Here is a 24,870-nt window from a genome sequence, read left to right on the forward strand (position 1 = left end):
GATGTTACCTCCTTCCTGTTGCATATTAATTTACAATAATTGACACTTATTTAACATTATTCAGTATTTAATCACTTTCCAATTTAGCTGTATTAACATAGAACTTTCATTTTAAAATCTCATGCACAGGTATAGCACTGAAGACTCAAGTATATGCTTTGCTTTAATGAAGATTCAGTATGCCTTCTGCATTTGTCAGTTCTGACATTCTACCTGGCTCATTTACACAAACACACACACACACACGAGTAAAGGTTTCTACTTAATTTCTTTATTTTATATTTTTATCTCTTTTGCTGTAAACATTAGTTTTTAGTGCCATTAACAACTACTTTTTTGCTTTACTTTTCTATTTTTAATAGCTTCAAAAATAATGTATTGCTAGTTTCACTGAAAACAGTTTTATATCTCTAGGATATATCTTACTAAGGATACATTAACTTTGCCCTACTGTCATTTGAAGTAATTCCTCTCTGGGTGTCTAACCCACTAACTTATAATTAGGTCAATTTGTTTTATTTGGTTTTTGATTTTTAGAGATTGCCCAATTTTTCTATTTTAATTTTACAAATATTTAAGACATTTAAATGGCCCCAAAATATGAACTATAAAATAAGGCACTCTGAATAATCTATCTTTCATTCTTGTCTTTTTCTTCCCCATAAGTAAACATTTAAAGTAGTTTTGGTTTGCCCTTCCACTTTTTAAAATACATATATATTTTATGCTTGCTGTCTTTTAAAAGGCTAGCCTGGTGAAGATGATTGTGAAATAGATTGAAATCTTCCTTATTGCTTTTATAGTTATGACTATTCCATTGTGTCATGCAGCATTACTGCAATCGGCTGTTCCTTTATCAATAGAAATATAGATTGTTTCTACTCTATTGCGACTAGAAATGGTCCTGCAGAAATTAACCTTTTTGCTTTCAATTGGCACTTGCATTTTAAAGAATTTGAGATTAATAATCTATTACATTTACCTAATTATGTTCTTTCTTCATACCAGAAGGTTCAAATACTACTTCACTGAACTATCGTTTTCCATCCATCTAAAGAACATTTTTCAGCATTTCTTTTTCAAGCTTATCTCCTGGTGACAGATTTTCTGAATTTTCTTTCATCTGCATATATCTTTATTTCATTTTTGAAGAATATTGTCACTTGATGCAGGTTTCTGGCTTGAGAATCCGTTTAGCATTTTATCTTCTGGTATTCTGGATTCTGATGAAGAATCCACAGTTTTTTAAATCTTAATTGTCCAGTACTTATATGCAGTATGTTTCTGAATGCTTTTAAGATATTTCCTTTATATTTGGCTTTCAACAGCTTTATTAGAATGTTTTGTAATTTTCTTTGAGTTTATACTGATTTGTTTTTGGTGATCTTCTTCAGTCTGTAAATATGTACCTTTCAACAGATTTGTAATGTTTTTAGGAATTGTTTCTTTGAATGTTGTTTTTGTCCTAATGTGTTTCTTCTCATGTTTAGAGATTTCAGAGACGTGAATCCTAGGTATTTTGCTATTGTTCTATAGCAATATAATATATAGTATATAACGTAAGACTGTTCATATTTTAAAAATCTGTTAAAAATTTTAACTTCTGTTCTTCAGGTTGGATAATTTTATCTATTGTCAGGGTCATCTGTCATCTCTATTCTGCAGTTGAGCCACAACAGTATTTTTATTTACTTTTTTCAATTTTATAATTTTCATTTGGATTTTTAAAATAGTTTCTACTTTTCCTAAGAGAATTTCAGTCCTTTCATTGGTTTTAGTATCTAATGTACAAAGTTCATAGGACCTGTTTTGAAGTCTATTTGATTAGAACAATATCTATTTTATCTCAGACTTGCTTCTCCTTCCCCAAGTCCTGGGGATTGAATCCAGGACCTCATGAATGCAAGCAAGTACTCTGTTACTTGAGTCCTGCTCCCAGTCCTTTGTTTTTGAGGTAGGATCTCACTTGATTTGCTTGGACTGGCCTCACACTCATAGCAGATATGAGGTGGGGAAGATGATGGCAGGACCAGACAGGATAACAATGACAAAGGCATAGTTACTTTCCAAGGCAAGCCCCTATAACCTACTTCCTCCTACTAGGCCCCACCTTCTCCAGTTTCTACCACTTCCCAAAAATCTGTTCAGTTATAAACCCATCAATGAATTAATTCATTGATAAGATCAGAGCCCTCATGATTCAGTCATGCTCCAAAGCCCCACCTCTGGACATTGCTGCACTGGAGACCATTATGTTCAACAACATGAGTCTTTAGGGGGAATTTCAGATGCAAATATTAATGGGCTAACAACTTGGGCACCGTATTGTTCACTTTATATTAATTTGTCATGTCTCTTCTGATGCTTGACATTTAGTGTTTTTAACAGTTCTTGTATACACTATTTAGCTTTTTTAGTTTCTAGTGGTGATTTTAATCTAATCTTGGCTGGTGTCAAATCTCTTGGGTGATCCCCACTCCCCAACCCTTGTCCTGGGGGTTGAACTCAGGGCTTCACACTTGGTAGGCCAGGTGCTCTACCACTTCAGCCATGGCCCTCAGCCCATTTTTTGCTTTAGTTGCTTTTTAGGTAGGGTGTTTTGTTTCTGCCCATGGCCTTCTTCAGACTACAATCCTTGTAACTAGGGCCTCCCCCATAGCTAGGATTCACCAGCATGAACCACCATGTCCAGTGTATTGTTAGAGATGGGGTTTTGCTAGCTTCTTTCCTGGGCTGGCCTTGAACTTTGATCCTCTTGATCTCTGACCTCTGAGTAGCTGGATCTCTTGGGTGATTTTGACGTCTGGGGTTAACTGGTATAAACTAAGTTAGAAAACATTCCTTTGGGCTGGCAGAGTGGCTCAAGTGGTAGAGCACCTGCCTAGCAAGCATGAGGCTCTGAGTTGAAACCCCAGTATCCACCCTGCTTCCCCCCCCCATTAAACCCACCTTATTCCTTGGAATATTATTCTTTCCTAAATTTTAATAGTTTTAATGGTTATCATAACTATTCCAGAAAATTGTAGGAGCAGTTTAAGTTCTATAAAAATGCCTTTTTGATTTTTTTCTGTTACTATTTGTAATGTTGAGGATGAACCTTAACTCACCCTGCATGTTAGATAAGTACTCTACCACTGAGCTATCCCAGCCTATTCTGTTAACTTTAATTGAACTTTAATATACACAGTAATGTGAATGAAATACATTAATCTTAGTGTGTGGTTTGATTACTAGAATACTTTTGGGAACCCTCCATCTACCCCAACATTAGTCAGCACACAGTAAGGTTTCTTGGTCCTCCTACCAGTCAAATGTAACACTGTTACTTTATGAATAAGTTTACCTATTTTTGAACTTCATGTAAATGTAAAAACATAGTAGGATCCCCTCCTTCTGTCTTCTTTCACACACTATAATAATGGTTAGACTTATTCATGTTCTTTAAAGTATTAGTAATTATTTGTTTTCCAAACACAGAATTCCATTGAATAAATATACCCTAATTTATTCATCTATCCACCCTGCTCAAGTGTATTTGTATGGTTTATGTCTTTATTTCAATACAACTTTGTCTTAATTAGTATTGCTTCATAGAACTTCTGAGTTCCAGACTAGTGGAGGCTGCATAGTGAGAATTTGTCTCAAAAACAAAACAAAACAAAACAAAACAAAACCTTCCAAAACCCCAAACAGAAAATACTTCAGACTGATAGTTTGTAAGGAAAAAAGGTTTATTTTGATTCATGGTTTTGGAGGCTGAAATGTCCGAGGTCAGGCAGTCACATCTGGACCACATGATGCATCATAACATGGAGAATGGCATTGCATGACTGGAGCATGCAAGAGAGAGCCGTGGGAGCTTAACTTGCCTTGTAACAACCATTCTCATGGGAACTAATCCAGTCTTATGAGACCTGACCCACTCTTGCCAGAGGGCATTATCCCCTTCTGAGGGTGATACCCCAGTGAACTAATCACCTCTTACAGGTTCCACCACCTTTTAGTACTGGAGACCAAGCCTTCAGCACATGAACCTTTGGAGGGCAAACCATATTCAAATTATAGCAAGGTATAAATTCTTCAACTTCCAGGTTTATGATTTTTAGGGTAGGCTGTTAAACATCTTAGCATAGTATATGTCAGACAAATATTATTAGCTTTAACTTAAGTTTTGAAAAATCTCAAAAAGATAAAATATAAGAATAAAATATACTCTATAAAATAATAAATAGATATGCTTCCTAAAAATGGAAATTGTGTTCAATTGTTATCTACTTATCAAAAAGAAAGGTGAAGAAATAATTTTGTCAGAATGATAAACTGATAGTGTTCAGTATTTATGAAATACTGAGAAAATAGGAACTCTTCTACATGCTGGGTAACAGTATAATTTAGGTCAAATTTTCTGGAGGATGATTTAGTACTGAGCAAGAAGTTAATAAGTAAAATTTTTTTGATGGTATATGGGTTTGAACTCAGGACCCAGTGCTTGCCATGCATGTGCTCTACCACTTGAGCCACACTGCCAACCCAAGTAAGATATTTTAAATCATAGAAATAGAGTCTATAGCTATTGAAATCAAGAACTTTATTTTGCTAACTATAGACTTTCATAGGTATTGTTTATCACCTAGGGCAACTAAAATGAGAAAAAAAAACTTTGTTTTTCTCGAGTGGTTAACAATATTGAATTTATTTGACCATTTTTCTTGAGGGGTGATAAATTTTAGAGTTAAAACTGGCATTTAGGATGTCAGATACTAATAAAATATGATGCATGTTCTACCTCTGGCCCTTCTCAGGGAGTTTATCCTCTTGATGAATAGAAAACCCTTTGATTAGAGAATGACACAAGACAACTTGCAATCAGATGTGAATGAAAACAAAATGCTCCAATGTGCTTTATAAAGGATGAATCCCAATCTCATTACCATCAAAAAGAATAAATCCTATGAAAGATTAATAAAGAAAAATAGCATTTAGCAAAATAATTGGTATATTTTTAAATGGAATAAGTGGATTTGAATTGGATTTTGAACATAGGTTTATAGATGGGGTAATGATCATTCTTAGTTGGATCACATAGTGAAAGAAGAGGTATGCCTGGTGTGGTGGTGCATGCACTTGGGAAGCTGAGGCAGGTTTGTGAGTTTGAGATCCTGTCTCAAAAACTGGAAAACAAAAAAGAAGAGGTATAAAAGTAAATGAAGAGAAGAGGTGATAAAAGTCATTTAATGGACTTATTCCCTTAAAGTATTTGAACACATTCTTTCAGTCCTTTGAGGCAAGGTCTCAATTTAAAGCCCAGGCTGCCCTCCAACTCTCAATCCTCCTGTGTCAGCCTTGTGAGTTTGGGTTTACAGACGTTTATTGCCGGACCCCGCTTTGATTGACTTCTGTTGTGTCATTTCTATTGATGAATGATGCTGTTTCTGTATAGCTGATACTATAAATTCTACTTTGGAAGCAAAATTAAGTGATAATTATAACATGAACAAGTAGGCAAAACTGTGTAATTCAAATGAATGAATTTTACTTAATGAACTGTTTTCTAAAAGAGTACTTTCTTAATCTTTGATTTGTAGCAACAGAATAAAATGACTCAAGTGATATGCTTTCAGTAGCAATTTAAGGGTTTTATATTTTTAGATATGTAGGTGAAAATGTTAGTTTATTAGGTGATTGGGCAATATTGTACTGTATTTCCTTTTAATTCTATTCACTTAAAAGAGTAAATGTGACTTTGTTATGTTAAAGTATATTGTTTTTATTAATCCATAGAAGCATGCTTAGTGACCAGGATGTGTTTAGAGTATTTCTGGGCTTGGGAAAAATATTGCTGGAAAAACCATACATGATCACGGATGGACTGAACTAGTGGTTTAAACATACCGTCTCCAGTCCTCTAAAGCTTCTTGGATTATTGTTTGGTTCATTGCCTGATTATTACCCATTTATTTTTTTGGGCAGATGTTTTCCTGCCATGCCAGCTGGGGACACATTTCCACCTACTGAACAGTCAGTAGTGGCTGCAGAGGTGTTTGGTCCACAGTGCGCCTCCCTCCTGTAAATGATAGCCTGGACAGGCTTCTCATTTCCTTTTTAGACGTATGTTGGGGCCAGTGGCCTACCCAGACAAACAGCTTATTCTTAAAAGAAAGTTAATATTTTAATCTTAGTCTACCAAAGGAAGTCCTCACTATTTACCAACTCAGTCCAGTGTATCCTTTTATAATATTAAGTCAAATCTCATGAATAATTTGCAGAATATTGAAAAACCACTTCATTAGAAATTTTAATAGGAATTTAAGCAATCCAGCCTTTTATCAGATAGATTTTGTCGTACAAATATATTATTGATGATGAAGGGGTGTTGATATTTTTTTTTTAAGCAAAAGAAGGTGATCTATGTTGTTACAGAATATAGCATGATAAAGCCTTCAGTTGAGTGACTAGAGGAAAATTCCATGTTTCCTTTTTCTTTAGTAGTATATTCTGAAGTTATACTATTTTCCCCTGGGATATTATCATTTGTGAAATGTTATTTGTGTGGTTACTTTTACCCTTATTATTATCATCTAAAGTGATAATTGTTTGCATCTTTTTTTTTTTCTTTTTGGATGGGACTGGAGTTTGAACTCAGGCTTTTCACTTGCAAAGCAGGCAACTTGCAAAACAGGGGCTGTACAACTTGAGCTACACCTCCAGTCCATTTTGTTCCATCTGGAGATGGAGGTCTCGCGCACTGTTTGCCCAAACTGGCCTCGAACTGTGATCCTTCTGATCTCAGCCTGCCAAGTAGCTAGCTAGTATTGCAGGCGTGAGCCATCAAAAGATGGCTGTCTCCATCTTATTGATGTTTCAAATCATTTTGAGATGCCTTTTGTCAATTTTGTTCCCTTTTCCATTATGGATGGAAAACAAAAACTATGGAATTAGCAAATATATTCAAAGCAGACTGCAAAGATGATATCTCACCCTTTAAAAATACCTTTGAAGGATGAAGCAACCAATTGGACAATATAATATAAAAGCTGAATGATGTGGCATCAAACATGTAGGTCAAGGATTGGATAACTTCAGCTTGCTGGCCACCTGTTTTTGCAAATAAACTTTTACTGAAATGTGGCCATGTTTGGTCATTTTTGTGTGGTTGCTTTTGTGCTGTAATAGCAGAGTTGAGTAGTAGCAGAGACAATGTAGCCCACAAGCCTAAAGTATTTACCAGTTCATCCTTTAAGAAAAACTGGTCTTCCTCATTTTTCTTTTTTTTTTAGTTTATCATTTTTACATTTACTCACATGTGTATACATTGTTTGGGCCACTTCCTCCACCCCCGCCCGCCTAGAAATGATTTTTTATTTCACTCTTTTAAGATATTTTTAGTATGGTAAAGAATAATTGATGAATGATGATCAGTACTGTTAAAATAACCTAGAATTATAAAACAACTATTGCTAGACAAAGGAAAAATTATACAAGTTCCGATAATAAAATAGATTTATAAAAAGGTTGTGTAAATTCATATGAAAAGAGTTTTGTTCTGTCGTTAAAGAATATAGTATACATTGTTTTTCTTTGGAAGACCTCCAAAAAGAACTTACAATGAAATATACACACTTAAAAATAGTTCTTTTTGGTCTGGGTGGGGTGGCTTATATCTTTAATCCCAGCTTTTCAGGAATATCACCCTCAGAGACCATCCCAGGCAAAAACCTCAAGACCCTATCTAAAAAGTAGCTAAAGCAAAAGGACTGGAGCTGTGGCTCAAATAGCCCTGAGCTCAAACCTCAGTACTACCATCACCACTTCAAAAAACAAAACAAAACAAAACAAAAAAAACCCAGCACCAACCAAACAAAAAAATTGGATCTAATATCTTTGAAAGACTTTTTAAAAACACTATATAAACCTTTCACCATTTTTTCATAAAAAAAAACTGTACTTCAAAATTTTTTAATTAATTTTTTTTTTTTTGGCAGTACTGGGATTTGAACTCAAGGTTTCACTCTTGTTAGGCAGGTGCTGTACCACTTGAGCCACTAATCTAGCCCTTAAAAAGGAATACTTCAAAAAATACAGTTAAGGTTGTAATTCTCCTCTCAACTCACTTTAAATGTTCATCCCATATCATTTCTTCTCATTGAATCATGTGGCATGGGCTATAGTAATTACGTTTTTCTCTTTTAAAACAGGTATTCTAGTGTAAAATTTTTTTATGTTAGATATTTGGACTTCATTTTTATTTTGTCTAGCTGGTTAAGAACATACTGTTTTTCAGTTTTTACAAAAATAATGCAGCTGAATGTGTTACTGAAATAAAAAAGCCACCTCCATGAAAACTATGGCAGAATAAGGAGTACATTGGAAATATTGTATACATGTTGCTTTCAAATTTTGAAGTGGGAAACGCATGTTGTGGTCTGCTTATGTTCATATTACCATTTAAACCTTTATTATCACTGTTACAAAGATTATTTTATTCTAACAACTCCCAGTGGAAATTTTAGTTTGTACTGAGACTTGTCATAGCTGGTTTTTAAATTTGATTACAAGAGCTTGAGAATTCTTACTTTCATAGAAAGTTTTACCTTATATGGTAGGGCCAAATATTTGTATTAGGTCAGTGTTTTTTACTTGTTGTTAATGATTAAAAGTCAAATAAGTTATGATTTTAAGGAGATTTTATTAACCCAAATGTATTTCTATTGATAGAAAGTCAGCAGAATCAGGAAAATACACTATAATCTGCTTTTTAAGAGGTTTTAGCACCAATGGAATCATCATAAATCTCGTCTTTGTTTTTTAAGGCAAGAGGAGCAGATGTTCCAGAGATTCCTGGAGATCTTACTCTTAAGACATGTAGCAGTACAGCAAGTATGAAGGTTAGACATGTGAAGAAGTAAGTATAACTTTGAAATGGTTTCTAAATGAATTTGTATAAGTGGAAATTGGTTCTTTGTTTCTTGGACAACTTTTATTTCTAGATTCCTTCCTAAATAAGCTCTTACTGTGCATATCAGTAAGCTTTGAATTGTGACTCAACAATGAGTGGGATAGGCCTACAGACTACTTTTCTAAAAATAGACTGTATTTTTGTTCTTGAAATGTCTATTAGGTTGCATTTGTTTGACAGAAACAATCCAAGCATGTTCTTCTTGGTAGCTTTAATGCATGCTTTCATTCATTTAGAAAAATCAGCTTTGCTGGTTGAGTTATGGGATCTCTAGATCCTAGGTTTGCCTTTGGCAAGTTTGAAGTACATGTTAAGAGTTGAGTTGGCTGTTAAGTGAAATACCTGGAGCTTTCCCATTTGGTTTTAAACAGGAAAACCATCTTTTCGTGAAGCAAAACAGGGTTAGATATCTAGCTATGCTTCATGAGTAAGTAGAGGAAAGAGAAGGATAAAAGTGTTCCTTCTGCATCCAGGTCTGCCACTCCAGGACTAATGGGCTGTGACAACATGCACAGGTAAAATCTGGTTTTGTGCTTTATTTTGCCAATGCTGCTTCTGGTTAAAAGCTGGCAGTTCACAATCAGCTTTGATGACATTAGCTGAAAGTGCAGTTTTTCCTGTGGACTTTGACTTGGGCAAGATTAGGAGAGTGTCGTGATGCTTTCTTATTTCTCATCTTTGGTTTACATCTATGCACTAAATGCAATATTCTTTGAGTGTATTTCTGAAGAAGGTTTGTGTGGATATATGTGGCTCATGTGCATGTGCTTATGAAATAGTTTTGCTTGCATGAGCTCTCAAACCTGTGAACCCTTAGGCTTAGTAATTGTGACTGTTCTGGAATTTATCTTTTTACATATTTGTTTTCATGTACTTAGGTTACCCTTCACGAAGGGTCACTTTCCGAAGATGGCAGAATGTGCACATTTCCATTATGAGAATGTTGAATTCGGCAGCATACAGGTACTTTTGATACACTTCCTACATTCTGAATTAGGATAACTGACAGGTGGCACTTTCAAGTAGTTTTTTCCATTGATGTTTTATTGGTTGAGGTCAAACTTTTTATTCTCTTCTGTTGACTAGCACTTGGTGCCAAATTGGCACATACCACACTCATTTATACTGTTAACAGTGCTGGTTCAGTCTGTGATCAGAAGACTTTAAATTCTTTGTCCTGCATAGAAGAATCCATGGCAGGACACATGGGTGCAGAAGGAGTTTAGTAAAAGTTAGGGAAAGAAATACAAAAGGGAGCATGGTGGGGCCCAGGTGGAATCCAGAGGCACAGAGAGGGTGGTTCTCTTCTCCAAGTGTTTTTAAAACGTATGCTAATCTATGGGAAGGGAAGAACCAGGTGATTCCCATCTAATAATCAATGAGTGGGGAGGGGCATAAATGAGTGGGGAGGGGCATAGGCGGTTCCCAGCCAGGTGTGTGTAGTCTGGGCCTTTTCCTAGCCAGACACGAGCAACCTGCATATACCTATGAGTTCTGAACTTTCCTTACTTCTAGCCTGACTCCATATTCGTTAAGGAATATCAGTCTTTTTCCTCTTTTCTGTCATGTGTCATGTCCATATGTCTATTGGTTTTGTACTACTTTTTATTCTGAAATTAGGTATTCCTGGTAATACTACCTACTCTTAATTGATATAAATTTTGTCATTTGGCAGATTGAAGTGCTCCCATTTGATTTCTTCTTTTTTCCAAACTGTCTTGTCTATTATTAGCCTTTATATTCACATAAGATTATAGACTCTAACTGGTAGATATTGAGCCAAATACTTTGCTCTTACTATAAGTCATTGGCAGCTTCATGTGAAAAAAGTCAATGGAAATTAAAAAAAAAATCAGATTGTGATTAGTTTAAAAATTATATTTCCTCAAGGGAACAAAAGACCTTCTTCATTTTTTTTTTTTTCAAAATAGGCTAACAGAAAAAAAATACTGTTTTCTACATACTACATGGAGAGGTTCGCTACCTCCTGTTGGTCTCCATAACTCTCTGGTTGGAAACTTATGAGGCATAACTGATATAGTGTCACAGTGTGCTACTTTCTGTAGTTTTTTTTTTCATAAACTGGTTAGATGAATTTGATCTACAGCATTTGTGAAGGTGCAGGACATTCTACTTGGATAAATTGACAGTTTAAGAGTGTTAGAAAAAAAGTATTAGAGATTTGTAATGCTTGACTATTGTGACTTCAAACAAAGGATATTTTGCTTCTTTAATGAGTTAATGATAAATGTGTTGCATCAGGAAGAGCTGGTTAAGAAAACTATGTATTTTACATTTTATGATTGCTAAGTATTTTGACTTAGTTTGCATAGCTTACAGTTTAGGTAAATCATTTCTTAGGAAATTTACTTTGCTTCTTTTTGTTGTTATTGTTGCTTTTGTCCTCTGTCTTCACAAGGTTGAATGGTCTTGTTTGGAAGCAGTAAACATTGCAAGCAGTTCTATTGAATACCATGAAAAGAAATAGGAGGCTAAAGATCTGAAACCAAATGAGAAGAGTATTTAAAATGTTGACATTATGTAATAGGTCAGGAACTCTCTGAAGGGACTTGATTTAAAACAAAAACAAAGCTATAGTTAACTATGGTAAACATGGTATAATGGAATAGAAAAAAGACTGGCTTCACTTAGCAAATACAGACTCTAATTTCCTTTCTGCTTCTTAGGAAGTTTGCTGTTTTGGGCAAGCAGCTCAGCTTCTTTGTGTTTCATTTCCTTTATCTATGAGGTGAATGAAATTGTAGTAAACAATATTATAGTTTTAAACTTTTATTCTTTTGTTTTATAACTTATTTACAATGAGTGCAGTGAAGATGTAGGTAGGGAAGAGACAATACTCAGCTGAATTTGGCTCTCATCTTTATTATAGAAGTGTGCACCAGTTCTCACTTTCCCATTGCACTCAGTTCTGCTCTGTAACTGTTTCTACTACTTCTCAGGCAGAAGAAAGAAAAATGTATGGTACTGATCTTTATAAGGTTGAGTGGGCTTTTTCGGAAGCAATAAACATCACAAGGAATTTTAGTGAACACCATGAAGACAAATAAGATGACAGAGATCTAAAACTAAAGAAGAGTATTTAAAACGGTCACATTGATGAATGGATCAAGAAAATGTGGTATCTATACACAATGAAGTTTTATGCAGCCATGAAGAAGAACGAAGTATTATCATTCGCTGGTAAATGGATGGAATTGGAGAACATGATTCTGAGTGAAGTTAGCCTGGCCCAAAAGACCAAAAATCATATGTTCTCCCTCATATGAGGACATTAGATCAAGGGCAAACACAACAATGGGATTGGACTTTGATCACATGATAAAGCGAGTGCACACAAGGGAGGGGTGAGGATAGGTAAGACACCTAAAAAACTAGATAGCATTTGTTGCCCTCAATGCAGAGAAACTAAAGCAGATACTTTAAAGCAACTGAGGCCAATAGGAAAAGGGGACCAGGAACTACAGAAAAGGTTAGATCAAAAAGAATTAACCTAGAATGTAACACACACGCACAGGAAATTAATGGGTGTCAACTCCCTGTATAGCTATCCCTATCTCAACCAGCAAAAACACTTGTTCCTTCCTATTATTGCTTATACTCTCTCTACAACAAAATTAGAAATAAGGGCAAAATAGTTTCTGCTGGGTATTGAGGGGATGGGGGGGAGAGGGAGGGGAAGGAGTGGGTGATAAGGGAGGGGGTGGGGGCAGGGGGGAGAAATGACCCAAGCATTGTATGCACATATGAATAAAAAAAAAAAACAAAAAAAAACGGTCACATTATGTAATAGGCCAGGACCTATTTTGTGACAGTTCACATGTGAGGCATATGAATGAGATTCTTCAGAACTGTGAATGGACCCCGAGGCTTCTGTAGTGTGTGGTTAGGAGTGGTTCACAGAAAACCTTGCACCTCAAGAATTTTTTTTTTTTATGTTGATCATACTCTGGCATACCTCTCCTGAGAAATCCACTCTTCAGTCAGTTTTGCCTGGCTTTCTGTTCTCTGACTTTGGAGCACGTGTCAAGGCATATGTATAAATGATGTATATATGTATATAGGCATATTTTATCATTTTAATAATTTGGAATTACCTCTTTATAGCTACATGGTATTTCATTTTTATTGTACAATAATTTATTTAATCAGTTCTTTATTGATTGATGTATTTCAGGTTTTACTGATGTGAGTATATTGGTTTAATAAAATCCTTTAAGAGGATTGACTGGGTCAGAGAGTATGTACATTTAAAATGTTGACATTTGTTAGTAGTCTCCCTTACACAGAGCATATGCTCCAAGCCTCCCCTCCCTCAAGTGGATGACCGAAACTCTGGATAGTACAGAACTCTCTATATAAACTATGCTTTTTGTATACCTACATACCTACAATAAAGTTTAATTTATAAATGAGACAAGATAAGAGATTAATAACAATAACAAAATATTAACAACAATAATGAAATAGACCAGTTATACTTTAATAAAATTGCCAGCATCACACTGGGCCATTATAAGTAAAATAAGAGTTATTTGAACATAAACACTATAGTACCATGATAGTTGATCTGATAAGCAAGGTGGCTACTAAGTAACAAATTGGTAGGTACCTTAAATAGTGTGGATATGCATAGAAAAATCATTAGCATTTCTATACACTAACAATGAGCAAACGGAAAAAGAATGTATGAAAATAATTCCATTTACAATAGCCTCAAACAAAATTAAATACCTAGGTGTAAACCTAACAAAAGATGTGAAAGACCTCTACAAGGAAAACTATACACTTCTGAAGAAAGAGATTGAGGAAGACTATAGAAAGTGGAGAGATCTCCCATGCTTATGGATTGGTAGAATCAACATAGTAAAAATGTCGATACTCCCCAAAGTAATCTACATGTTTAATGCAATTCCCATCAAAATTCCAATGACATTCATTAAAGAGATTGAAAAATCTACTGTGAAATTTATATGGAAACACAAGAGGCCACCAATAGCCAAGGCAATACTCAGTCAAAAGAACAATGCAGGAGGTATCACGATACCTGACTTCAAACTATATTACAAAGCAATAACAATAAAAACAGCATGGTACTGGCACAAAAACAGACGTGAAGACCAGTGGAACAGAATAGAGGATCCAGATATGAAGCCACACAACTATGAGCAACTTATCTTTGACAAAGGAGCTAAAAATATACGATGGAGAAATAGCAGCCTCTTCAACAAAAACTGCTGGGAAAACTGGTTAGCAGTCTGCACAAAACTGAAACTAGATCCATGTATATCACCCTATACCAAGATTAACTCAAAATGGATCAAGGATCTTAATATCAGACCCCAAACTCTTAAGTTGATACAAGAAAGAGTAGGAAATACTCTGGAGTTAGTAGGTATAGGTAAGAACTTTCTCAATGAAACCCCAGCAGCACAGCAACTAAGAGATAGCATAGATAAATGGGACCTCATAAAACTAAAAAGCTTCTGTTCATCAAAAGAAATGGTCTCTAAACTGAAGAGAACACCCACAGAGTGGGAGAAAATATTTGCCAATTATACATCAGACAAAGGACTGATAACCAGAATATACAGGGAACTTAAAAAACTAAATTCTCCCAAAACTAATGAACCAATAAAGAAATGGGCATGTGAACTAAACAGAACTTTCTCAAAAGAAGAAATTCAAATGGCCAGAAAACACATGAAAAAATGCTCACCATCTCTAGCAATAAAGGAAATGCAAATTAAAACCACACTAAGATTCCACCTCACCCCTGTTAGAATAGCCATCATCAGCAACACCACCAACAACAGGTGTTGGCGAGGATGCGGGGAAAAAGGAACCCTCTTACACTGTTGGTGGGAATGTAGACTAGTACAACCACTCTGGAAAAAAATTTGGAGGCTACTTAAAAAGCTGGACATCGATCTACCATTTGATCCAGCAATACCACTCTTGGGGATATACCCAAAAGACTGTTACTCCAGAGGCACCTGCACATCCATGTTTATTGCGGCACTATTCACAATAGCCAAGTTATGGAAACAGCCAAGATGCCCCACCACTGACGAATGGATTAAGAAAATGTGGTATCTATACACAATGGAATTTTATGCAGCCATGAAGAAGAACGAAATGTTATCATTCGCTGGTAAATGGATGGAATTGGAGAACATCATTCTGAGTGAGGTTAGCCTGGCTCAAAAGACCAAAAATCGTATGTTCTCCCTCATATGTGGACATTAGATCAAGGGCAAACACAACAAGGGGATTGGACTATGAGCACATGATAAAAGCTTTAGCACACAAGGGAGGGGTGAGGATAGGTAAGACACCTAAAAAACTAGCTAGCATTTGTTGCCCTTAATGCAGAGAAACTAAAGCAGATACCTTAAAGCAACTGAGGCCAATAGGAAAAGGGGACCAGGAACTAGAGAAAAGGTTAGATCAAAAAGAATTAACCTAGAAGGTAACACCCACGCACAGGAAATCATGAGTCAATGCCCTGTATAGCTATCCTTATCTCAACCAGCAAAACCCCTTGTTCCTTCCTATTATTGCTTATACTCTCTCTACAACAAAATTAGAGATAAGGGCAAAATAGTTTCTGCTGGGTATTGAGGGGGGGAGCGGGAGGGGGTGGAGTGGGTGGTAAGGGAGGGGGTGGGGGCAAGGGGGAGAAATGAACCAAGTCTTGTATGCACATATGAATAATAAAAGAAAAATGAAAAAAAAAATAGTGTGGATATGCTACACAATGGGATGATTCACGTCCTGGTATGAGAGTTCATCACTCTACTCAGAATGGCATGCAATTTAAAACATATGACTTGATGGGTCCCTAATTTTCCATTTAATGTTTTTGGGCCTTGGTGGACTATGGGTACCAAAAACCGCAAAAAGTGAAATCACAGACAAGGGGATGGGAATTACTGTGTGCTCATTTGTTCAGTGGTCAGTGAAAGAGTCTATTTTTCTCAGTCTTTATCAGTATCAGTTGTTGATTATTTTTATTCATACAGTGGGCAAAATATGGCATCTCCTTTTTGTAATTTGTATTTCTCTAGTTATGAGTGAAGTATGATTTTATACTTGTAGACCATTTGTTTTTCTCTTTCTATGAACTTGCTGTTTGTTAAATCTTTTATTCATTGTTTTTTCCTCTAAATTATCATTATTCTTTCAAGTTTCTGTATCTTTTTAACTATGCTCTGGCTCAGAATACAAAAGCCTTGAAGTAGACAAGATACATGTGTAGTATTTAATATATGGTAAAGGTTAGTAGTATTCGATCTATGGGGGAGATGGACTAGCCAGTATGTATTGGTCTATAGATTATCCACTTGGAAAAATAAAACTTAATGGATGCCTTACAAATATTTTTATGAGTTAGGTTCTCTTGTCCCCAGTTTAGAGAGTTAGATATTTGAGTGATGAAGGGACCTGCCAGGAGTTACTCAGATAATAAATTGCAGACTCAGGCTTTGCAACCAGAGTCTGGTCTTAAGTACCGCTGTTAATGGTGCTGGTGCAGTCTGTGATCAGGAGATCCTGGTTTTTGTGCTCCAAATGGAAAAATCTAGGTAGAGCATGTGGATAGGGTGAAATAGGATAGCTTTATTGAGAAAAAGGGGTCACCTGTTCTGCCAGATAAGGAAAGGGAAGAAGAAGAATGGGGTATGATGGGTGGAGGTGGAGTCTACTGGCAGAGAGAGCCTGCTTTTCTTCTTCAGGTGCCTTTAAAACCTATATTACCCGATGGGAGGGGAGGCCCAGGAGGTTCCCACCCAGTAATGAATGACTGGGGAGCGTTATGGGCAGTTACAAGCCAAGTGAGAGTATTCTGGCCCATCCTCAGGCAACCTATGAGCCCCAAACTTTTCCTACTTCTAGCCTGCCTCAAACTCCCACTGTGAGACAATATTCGAAAAAAACTCTTTCAGGGTTGTTGAAGGGGACTATCCATCCTTAGTATCTGCTTGTAGCTGACAAGGGGCAGCATACCCTACCTATATAATGGAAATTGTCTTTCCTATTTCTTTCCCTTGGGGCTTATTTGGACACAAGGTGTCTGAATTATTGTCCAGCATAGTTAAGGTTTCTCATGGAGATCTGGATTGCTCATGGAGATCTCATTTGTTTGTAGAGTTCGATAGCCTTGTTGTCTCATGATTTGGGCCCTAAAGGCTTTTATTCTGGAAGAGATAAATCTGATTTAGAAAGCATGACCTAAACATTTAGGAGCATCAGAAGGAACCCCGCCAGATGTGGCAGGAAGTACAAAATAATTTTGGAAAGTGACAGGGACTCTTATGGTTACTTTATCTATAGGTGTTTATATCTGTAGCTATTTTCAACTCTTAGATGGCCCTGTATTTTAGACCATAGTTAAAGGCTGACTACATTAGGGGCCAGGTATACCAGGGACCAGATGTTAGTCCAATTAGAGAGTAAACATCGGTGAGTCAGTTCTGTACAGAAAGAAGGCTCACAGTGTCCCAAAGCAGAAGTTAGATACCATTGAAAGTTACATTGCCTTTGTTTAAATAGAAGGCCTTGGCCCAAAGACATGAGTTTGCCTTTTGCCAGAAGCTTAGTAGGCTTAAATATTAGAGCACGTGCGTAAGAGCCCCTTCTTAAAATCTCGGCTTTGGTTACTTTTAGAGGTGTGGCATAATTGACTCCATCTGGATCTGGAGAAGTCCCTCATTTGTGCAGTCCTCTTGAACTGTCTTGGGTGGCTGAATGCCACTTGTTCCTCTGAGAAGTTGGGGGATGCTGACCACTCGGGGGTCATGTCCTCTTCAACTGTTTCTATGAACAGTTGTCTCTGAAGAGTGAACAGTCATCTCTGAAGAGTCATCTCTAAAGATTTTGCCAATTTGGCAGTTCTGTCCCTTGGTGTGGGAGTGCTCCCTTGAAAAGTCCAAAAAGTCAGATTCTATCCCCATGGAGGAGGGAGACTTGAACAGATCAGTAGTCAGTGCCAATGTGAGCTTTTTGGCCAAATTAAGCTGCAAAGAGAGTGATTAAAGGTAAAAACAATAAAACAAAATAAAAAAAATTTAAAAAGTGACTCAGGCTGGACTTAATTAATCTAATTGCTTGTCCCATAAGGGATGCATTGACACTTTTAAATTGCTCTATAGTGTTAGTAGATAACAGTTACAAGGTTTTACAAGGAAAATACAAAATGACCCCAGTACTTAAGAATGTCCTGGTGATGGATAAGTACTTGTTAGAGTCATTTTTCATGGGCTTGCCTGTGAATGTTTTTGAACAATCAGAACTGTAATGACAAAACTTAAAGTAACTATGGTTAAATACAATTTAAACCTTGAATTTTGGTTAGGTAAAGTAACAAGTTAGGGGTTGTTAGTACTGTCAGTGCAGTACTGACAATAAAAATTCCTAAATTTTCCAATGGTTAAGGGAAGGCAGTGTTAGTAATTTTAAATAGCCCCTGTTTTGATGTTCAATTATATATTATGTATATGGAGGGTGAGCTTTTGTTTGGTTTTGATTAAATTTTGTATTAGCTTACAGTACCAAAAGATCTTCATACTTATTTTGATAAAACAGAAACCCAATTTTAAATATGTGTTGGTACCTTGAATTTTAACCTTAGAAAACTTTTAGGCAAATTTTAAATTACAAACATAAGTTTTAAGACCTTAATTTGTATATTGAAATAACCTTTGTAAAAGGTTTATTTAGATAACACTGTTTTAAATAAAGCTCTTAGTATCCTTATAACGTAAAAGACTTAGAAAATTAAATTAAACCATCTTTCAATAATAGCATTCCATGAGAACACATTGGTCAATAAACCTAATTATAAAAGAGTTAAGTGTATATTATACTCATGTTAGATTCAAACAGATTGAGATTATTGTTTATAAAATTTTCTTTACTCCTAAGGCAGAGAATAATTAAGCCTGATTGGGATTAGAACTTTAGATAACCTTTGAGATAGTTGTGCACATTAACTTTATAAAAGTAGCTTAAGAACCATCCTAAAGACATCTAAACGTAGACACAGACACATACATGTTATGACCTAGGCATGCCAAAGAATATAAGTATGCATAATGAGCTCAAAGAAGTAAAAATTAAGTGGCCACAATTGGTAGGAGACAAAGACATACAGAAAACACAAACAATACACACAAAACAATCACATTAATTCAGAGTGCATTCTTAAACCATTTCTTTGTCATTGTTTTTTAGAAGATTAGTCAGCTAGATTGCTAAGTAGTTTATAACAGATCTTTAGCATAAATACTCTCTTTTTGGCCCAATCCTTAACAGATAAATGCAGTAAAAATTACATGTATAGAAATTGTATTAATCTAGAGAATTTTAACCACAAGTTAGTTACAGTTTTCCTAGAGTAAGGCAAGATGTCATCCCCCATGAGTTTCCTATTCCAAGGGAGTGGCAAGATTGCACTGGACAACAAGGTGGCTCCTTCATGGTGGCCTTTCCTGTGACTACATTGTCTCTTCAAAGAGTCTCTCAGATGGAACACAAAGACATGTTACATGCAACATACAGGCTCAAAATAGCAGTCTGTTACCAGAATAAAAGACATCTCCCCATGAGAGACAGGTGTGTCCATGAGTTAGGCATGTTAATGGAAAGACCAGTTAAATTGAAGCAAGCTAAGGTGGGATTTAAAATAGTTTTTTGTGTATAGTTTACTCCAGGTGTTAATAATTAGACCTTGGATTGTCTTATAAATGGGCTTTGTCATTACCTAGAAACCCAAGCCTGTAGAACCCTGCTATTTACAGATCAACAGTTTGGAAAGGAACTTAAACAAGTTTAAAATTTGACACACTACTTTGAGCTATGGAGAACAAAATTTTATTAATTTTAAAACAAAATTAATTGTTAAGAGTAAAGCCTCTAATTAAATTGTCTATTTAAAATGCCCAGATATAAAAACCCATTTTCTTTAACCTCTTGGCTGTAATCCTAATTTGATCAGCAGAGAACAGTTCAGGTTAGAATGTTTTTAAAGGTTTATTGTATATATCATTTTAGAATAATAATTATGATGGACAGCATTAATTAGCAGTATATTTTTGCATGAAAAGACATTGTATTAATAAATTTTCCCTTTAGAGTAAATGAATTTTAAATACATTACAGTTTTTAAATTATAGATATACTTTATGGGTGACCAGTGTTAAATCCTTAAATGGCACTGATTTTAATTTTAGAAAACATGAATTTAGAGAATTTAAATACTTTAACTTTTAAGGACAGCAACAATTAACAGCACAGCTACACAGATGTAACCTATATGTTAATCTAGATTTTACCTTTGAGTGGAATTTAGAATCTCTGGCTAAGATAGGCACACAAGTTCTTATTAGCCCTGGCACAAGGGAGTGTGACCTTGGTGTGAACTTTTGTTTCTTCAGCCTCCTCTAGGCTATGGGGGTAAGGTGAGTATGGGCAAGAATTTGGATAGGGTGGCCAGGGTAGACAGGCATGGCAGGTAGGTGGGTAAGAGAGTAGGTCCGAGAAAGAAGACAGAAAAGGTTGCAGATAGGAAGAAGGTGGTTTGGTTAGGCACAGGACCTTGGTCACCAGAGGTGGCGCCTTCTCCATCTTGTCCCAGGTTCCATGGCTTCCTCACTGCTGTGGAGCTGCCATGCCTTTGCATTTCCTCTCAGCCAGCTCAGGCACTGGGAGTCTTTCAGCTGGTCGCTGCTGGACAGAGGCTGCCAGCCCATGCACCATCCTGAGCATGCATGCAGGTCGCTGTGCTTTACCACTCTGCTCTGTGACTGGCTAGGGTGGCCTTCCAGCTCATGCTCGACGGCGGCGGGGGTCTGTGCAGCTTGTAGGCCCGAGGGGAGTGATCAGAGGATCGTACCCTGTGTCTGTGGGCCCGGAGGCCATGCCGAATGGTGCCAGATGTCTGGGGAGGAGGGGTTATGTGCCAGCATACTAGGTGTTTTGGGATTCCTGAGCCAGCCTGCTCTGGCCTCCTGAGGCGGGGCTTCCGTCTGCCCCAGAGGACCGATAGAAGAAAAACACACATGTGGCTGTCCCGACCGGCCATCTGGGAAGCTGTGTGCCAATGTGGTAAACTGCGGGTGTGGTTACCTCGAGTGGCTAGTTGTGAAGCTGTGGACTGTGCCATGCTGCTTGTACCCCCTCTCCTCCCAAGGGGTGACACAGGAAGCTGTGTGTGCATGCCTGTGCATCTGTGTCCCTAGATGCCAGTGGCAGCTATGACTGTTCAGTAAGGCTCCGTTCCCTTTATCGCTATTGGATTCCGTGACAGGTGTAAAACCTGTTATTTTATGTCGTTTTCCCCGCACCCCATGAGGGGAGTGACTGTAAGGGGCACATAAGCCTCTCACCCCACAGGTAGCAGTTTATTTTCTTACTGTTTGCCCAGCTACCTCCCTCATTTTTTGAGCAGCCAGGGCAGGCTTTTTTTTTTTCCCCCTTAACAACAACAACAACAAAAATCCTGTGGCTGGATGGGCTGACTGAAGTGTGCCTCCCATTTGTTGTTTTAAAACTGCCAGTTAGTGGGAGAAAGAAGAGAAGAATAAAAAGATGGGGGAGGGGTCAAGAAGCTCAGCCCATACTAATTGTCCCCAGCCACATGGGATTTAGACACTTTGGAGTAGGGTCTCCCACAGTGCAGAGAGTTTAAGGATGGGGCAGTGGGAGTGGAGGAGGGGAGGGAATTAAGAGTTAGGGGAGATATGGTTGGGGGTGGGGCAGCTAGCTTTTAATGTGGTCCATTCCCCTGTTCAGGACCAGGGAATTCAGACATGAACCTTTTGCCTTGAGCTGTTTGTGGGGGCTTCTGAGTCCTGCTGGCCAATTTTGCATCCTGCCAATAAGGGTGCAGTCTGTCTGTGCCAGCACTCCAAATGAGTGGAGAATCATGTGAATGCCCCAGCATGAGGGGTCCCCTACTACCCAAGTTGTTAAGTGGCGTTTGGTTCTGAAGAATCAGGTGGTGAGGCTGGTATCAGAGAACAGAGAAAGTTGGATTAAAATAAAGATGGGCAGAGATAGCATATTGGGATCTCATTGGTCAGTTTCTCCTGGCTGGCTTGCCACAAATGTTAACAGCTCTGCTGCAATCTGTGATCAGAAGATCCTGGCTTTTGTGCTCCAAATGGAAAATTCCAAGCAGAGCATGTTGATGAGGTGAAATAGGATAGCTTTACTGAGAAAATGGAAAGTCACCTGTTCTGCCACATGAGGAAAGGGAAGAAGAAGAAGGGGGCACAGTGGGTACAGGTGGAGTCCACTGCAGAGAGAGCCTGCTTTTCTTTTTCAGGTGCCTTTAAAAGCTACACTACCTCATGGGAGGGAAGGCCCAGGAGGTTCCCACCCAATAATGAACAAGCAGGGAGGGGCTTGGGTGGTTCCCAGCCAGGTAAGTGTGGTCAGGTCCATCCCCAGACAACCTACATGAGCCCCATACTTTACCTACTTCTAGTCTCCTTACTGCTAGAGCATTCCCTTGCTTCTAACTTAATTTGTAATTGATACAGTGTTTCTGAAGCACGTATATATTTTTCTGGTGGGTTGGCAACACATAAGCTTAGATTGTATAAATGTGTGTTTGATTTCTATTTTTAGCTCCTCTCCATCATCATGTTAAAATGAGCTCAGTTCAGTATCTTCAGTTGTAACGTGGTGTAGGTGGTATTGAATACTGAGGAGAAATGAGACAGGTGTAGTGTAGAGTGAGTTGGCCAGTTGGTAGTACATTCTCATTGCCCTATAACTTCTTGACCATAGGCAGGATTTTGAGATAACCTTGGGCTTGTTTTCCTTATCTTCACACTGAAAGGTACTGCAGTTCCTGAATATACTGGACTACTAGGTGACAGTGAGTGTTTCCTCAAGCTAAGAAACTGTAGATGAACTGTGAGTTCTGATGTAAAGAGCTGAGGGTGTGACAAGGTGAAGAGGAAAAGGGATACAATAGTACATGGCAGGAGAGTCTGTGCCATGTCATGTTCTTATTTTAGTCCACTTCCATAGAGTGTGAATAAGATGTCTTTAAAAATTAGTATGACTATGAAGAAAAACTGCTTTTGCCATAGAAATAGTTTGTTCAAACATCTTTACATTCCTGAAATACATTCTGCTATGTTATGTATATTTAAAAATAAATTCCTTTTTTTTACTCTGCTAGGGAAACTTTTGCATGTGTCAATTAATGGTGTTAATCTATGTACTGTACTATTCACTGACCTGAATTTGGAGATTTTCACCTGCCCTTCCTCTTTTTTTTTTTTTTGGAATAGCTTATATAAATTAGAATTAGCTTTTGTTTGAAAGTTCAACAGACATTTCCTGTTAAGACCTTTGGGGCCAGGTTCTCAGTAGGGGGTTTAATCTTTAATTACCATTTCTACTGATGATTCAATTAATGGTCTACTTGGTTTTTTTCCTTCTCTCCTTAGGTCAAATTTTAGCATTTATATTAAGAAATCTGTTTAATACAGTTTTTTAAATTTATGAATTATAAATTTATAAATTATATAGAGGATGTTCTTTGTTTTTATATTTTCATTAGCATATATTAGGTATATGCTATAGGGGATTTCATTGTGATATGTGCTTACAATGTTCCTTGGTTACATTCATCCCCACCATCATTCTCCAACATCTCCTTTCCCCTTTCTTAATACACTTCCTATAGGTTTCATCGTTATATTTCATACAAGTATATAAAGTACATTGACCATATTCATCTTCCTTAATCCTCTCCATTCACTCTCTCCCTTTCTATTAGTATCCACATCTGAACAGACCTGTTGTACATTTGTCAGCTTCACTTGTTTTAGTATATATTCATTGTTCAAAGGAGTTTCACTATGGCATTTCACACATGAATATATTTTACCTTAATCTGATTAAGTGCCTCTATTAGTCTCTCTTTTCCTCCCCCTGCTGTGCCCTATTTTGTAACAACTTTCGGTGCATTTCATCATGCCATCTTCATACACAGATGCAATGTATTTATAGATTATTCACTCTCTTTCATTCTCTTTTCCACTCCCATCTTCCTTTAGTGCCCTACCCTACCCTAATATAGATATGTAAAAGAATGTATTGAATTACAGGAACTTTTTTGGTTTCCCTTATTTCTTCAAGGATCCACTGGTCATTCAACAATCTGTTGGTTAGAATTCGTGTGTTTGAATATTTTCTGTAGCTTCTTTTGCTGTTGAGTTCTAATTTTATTCCATTGTGGTCTGACAGAATACAGGCAGTTATTTCAACTTTCTTATATTTGTTAAGATTTGCTTTGTGTCTTTATTATGATCTATTTTGGAGAAAAATCTATGGACTGCTGAGAAGAATGGGTATTTATTGTGCAGTACATTGATGAAATACTCTGTAGATATGTTAAGTGTACTTGCTCTATTACTTCTGCGATTTCTTTTTTTTAATCTAGATGACTAATCTATGGGTGAGAATGGAGACTTGAAGTCTCCCACAAATTACTGTGTGCTTTTGTATCTAGTAGGTTTTTTTTTTTAATTTCTTTTATTCATATGTTCATACGATGTTTGGGTCATTTCTCCCTCCTTTCCCCCACCACCTGCCTTCCCCCGCCCCCTCCTTCTACCTCCCTACCCCCTCGCTACCAGGCAGAAATTATTTTGCCCTCATCTCTAATTTTGTTGAAGAGAGAGTATAAGCAATAATAGGAAGGACCAAGGGTTTTTGCTAGTTGAGATATGAATAGCTATACAGGGAGTTTACTTGCATTGCTTTCCTGCACATGTGTGTTACATTCTAAATTAATTCTTCTTGAACTAATCTTTTCTCTAGTTCCTGGTCCCCTTCTCCTATTGTCCTCTGTCACTTTAAAGTTTCTGCATTAG

General features: G+C 37.0%; 1 protein-coding gene across 18 annotated transcripts in view; it reads left to right on the forward strand.

Annotated features, from left to right (window-relative positions):
- The window catches only part of Arhgap32 (Rho GTPase activating protein 32), a 301,921-nt gene that overhangs the window by 139,304 nt on the left and 137,747 nt on the right, over window positions 1–24,870 (forward strand). For 15 of the 18 annotated variants that reach the window (XM_074066349.1, XM_074066354.1, XM_074066359.1 and 12 more), the window contains 4 exons: window positions 8,811–8,902; window positions 9,430–9,471; window positions 9,835–9,919; window positions 22,302–22,400. In XM_074066349.1, coding sequence (XP_073922450.1) covers window positions 8,811–8,902; window positions 9,430–9,471; window positions 9,835–9,919; window positions 22,302–22,400 — 318 coding nt within the window. The remainder of the gene's footprint in view (window positions 1–8,810; window positions 8,903–9,429; window positions 9,472–9,834; window positions 9,920–22,301; window positions 22,401–24,870) is intronic. The other 3 variants (XM_074066350.1, XM_074066351.1, XM_074066361.1) reach the window with 3 other exon arrangements.

This window comes from Castor canadensis, chromosome 2, assembly GCF_047511655.1.
Source record: "Castor canadensis chromosome 2, mCasCan1.hap1v2, whole genome shotgun sequence".
NCBI classification, from domain to species: domain Eukaryota; kingdom Metazoa; phylum Chordata; class Mammalia; order Rodentia; family Castoridae; genus Castor; species Castor canadensis.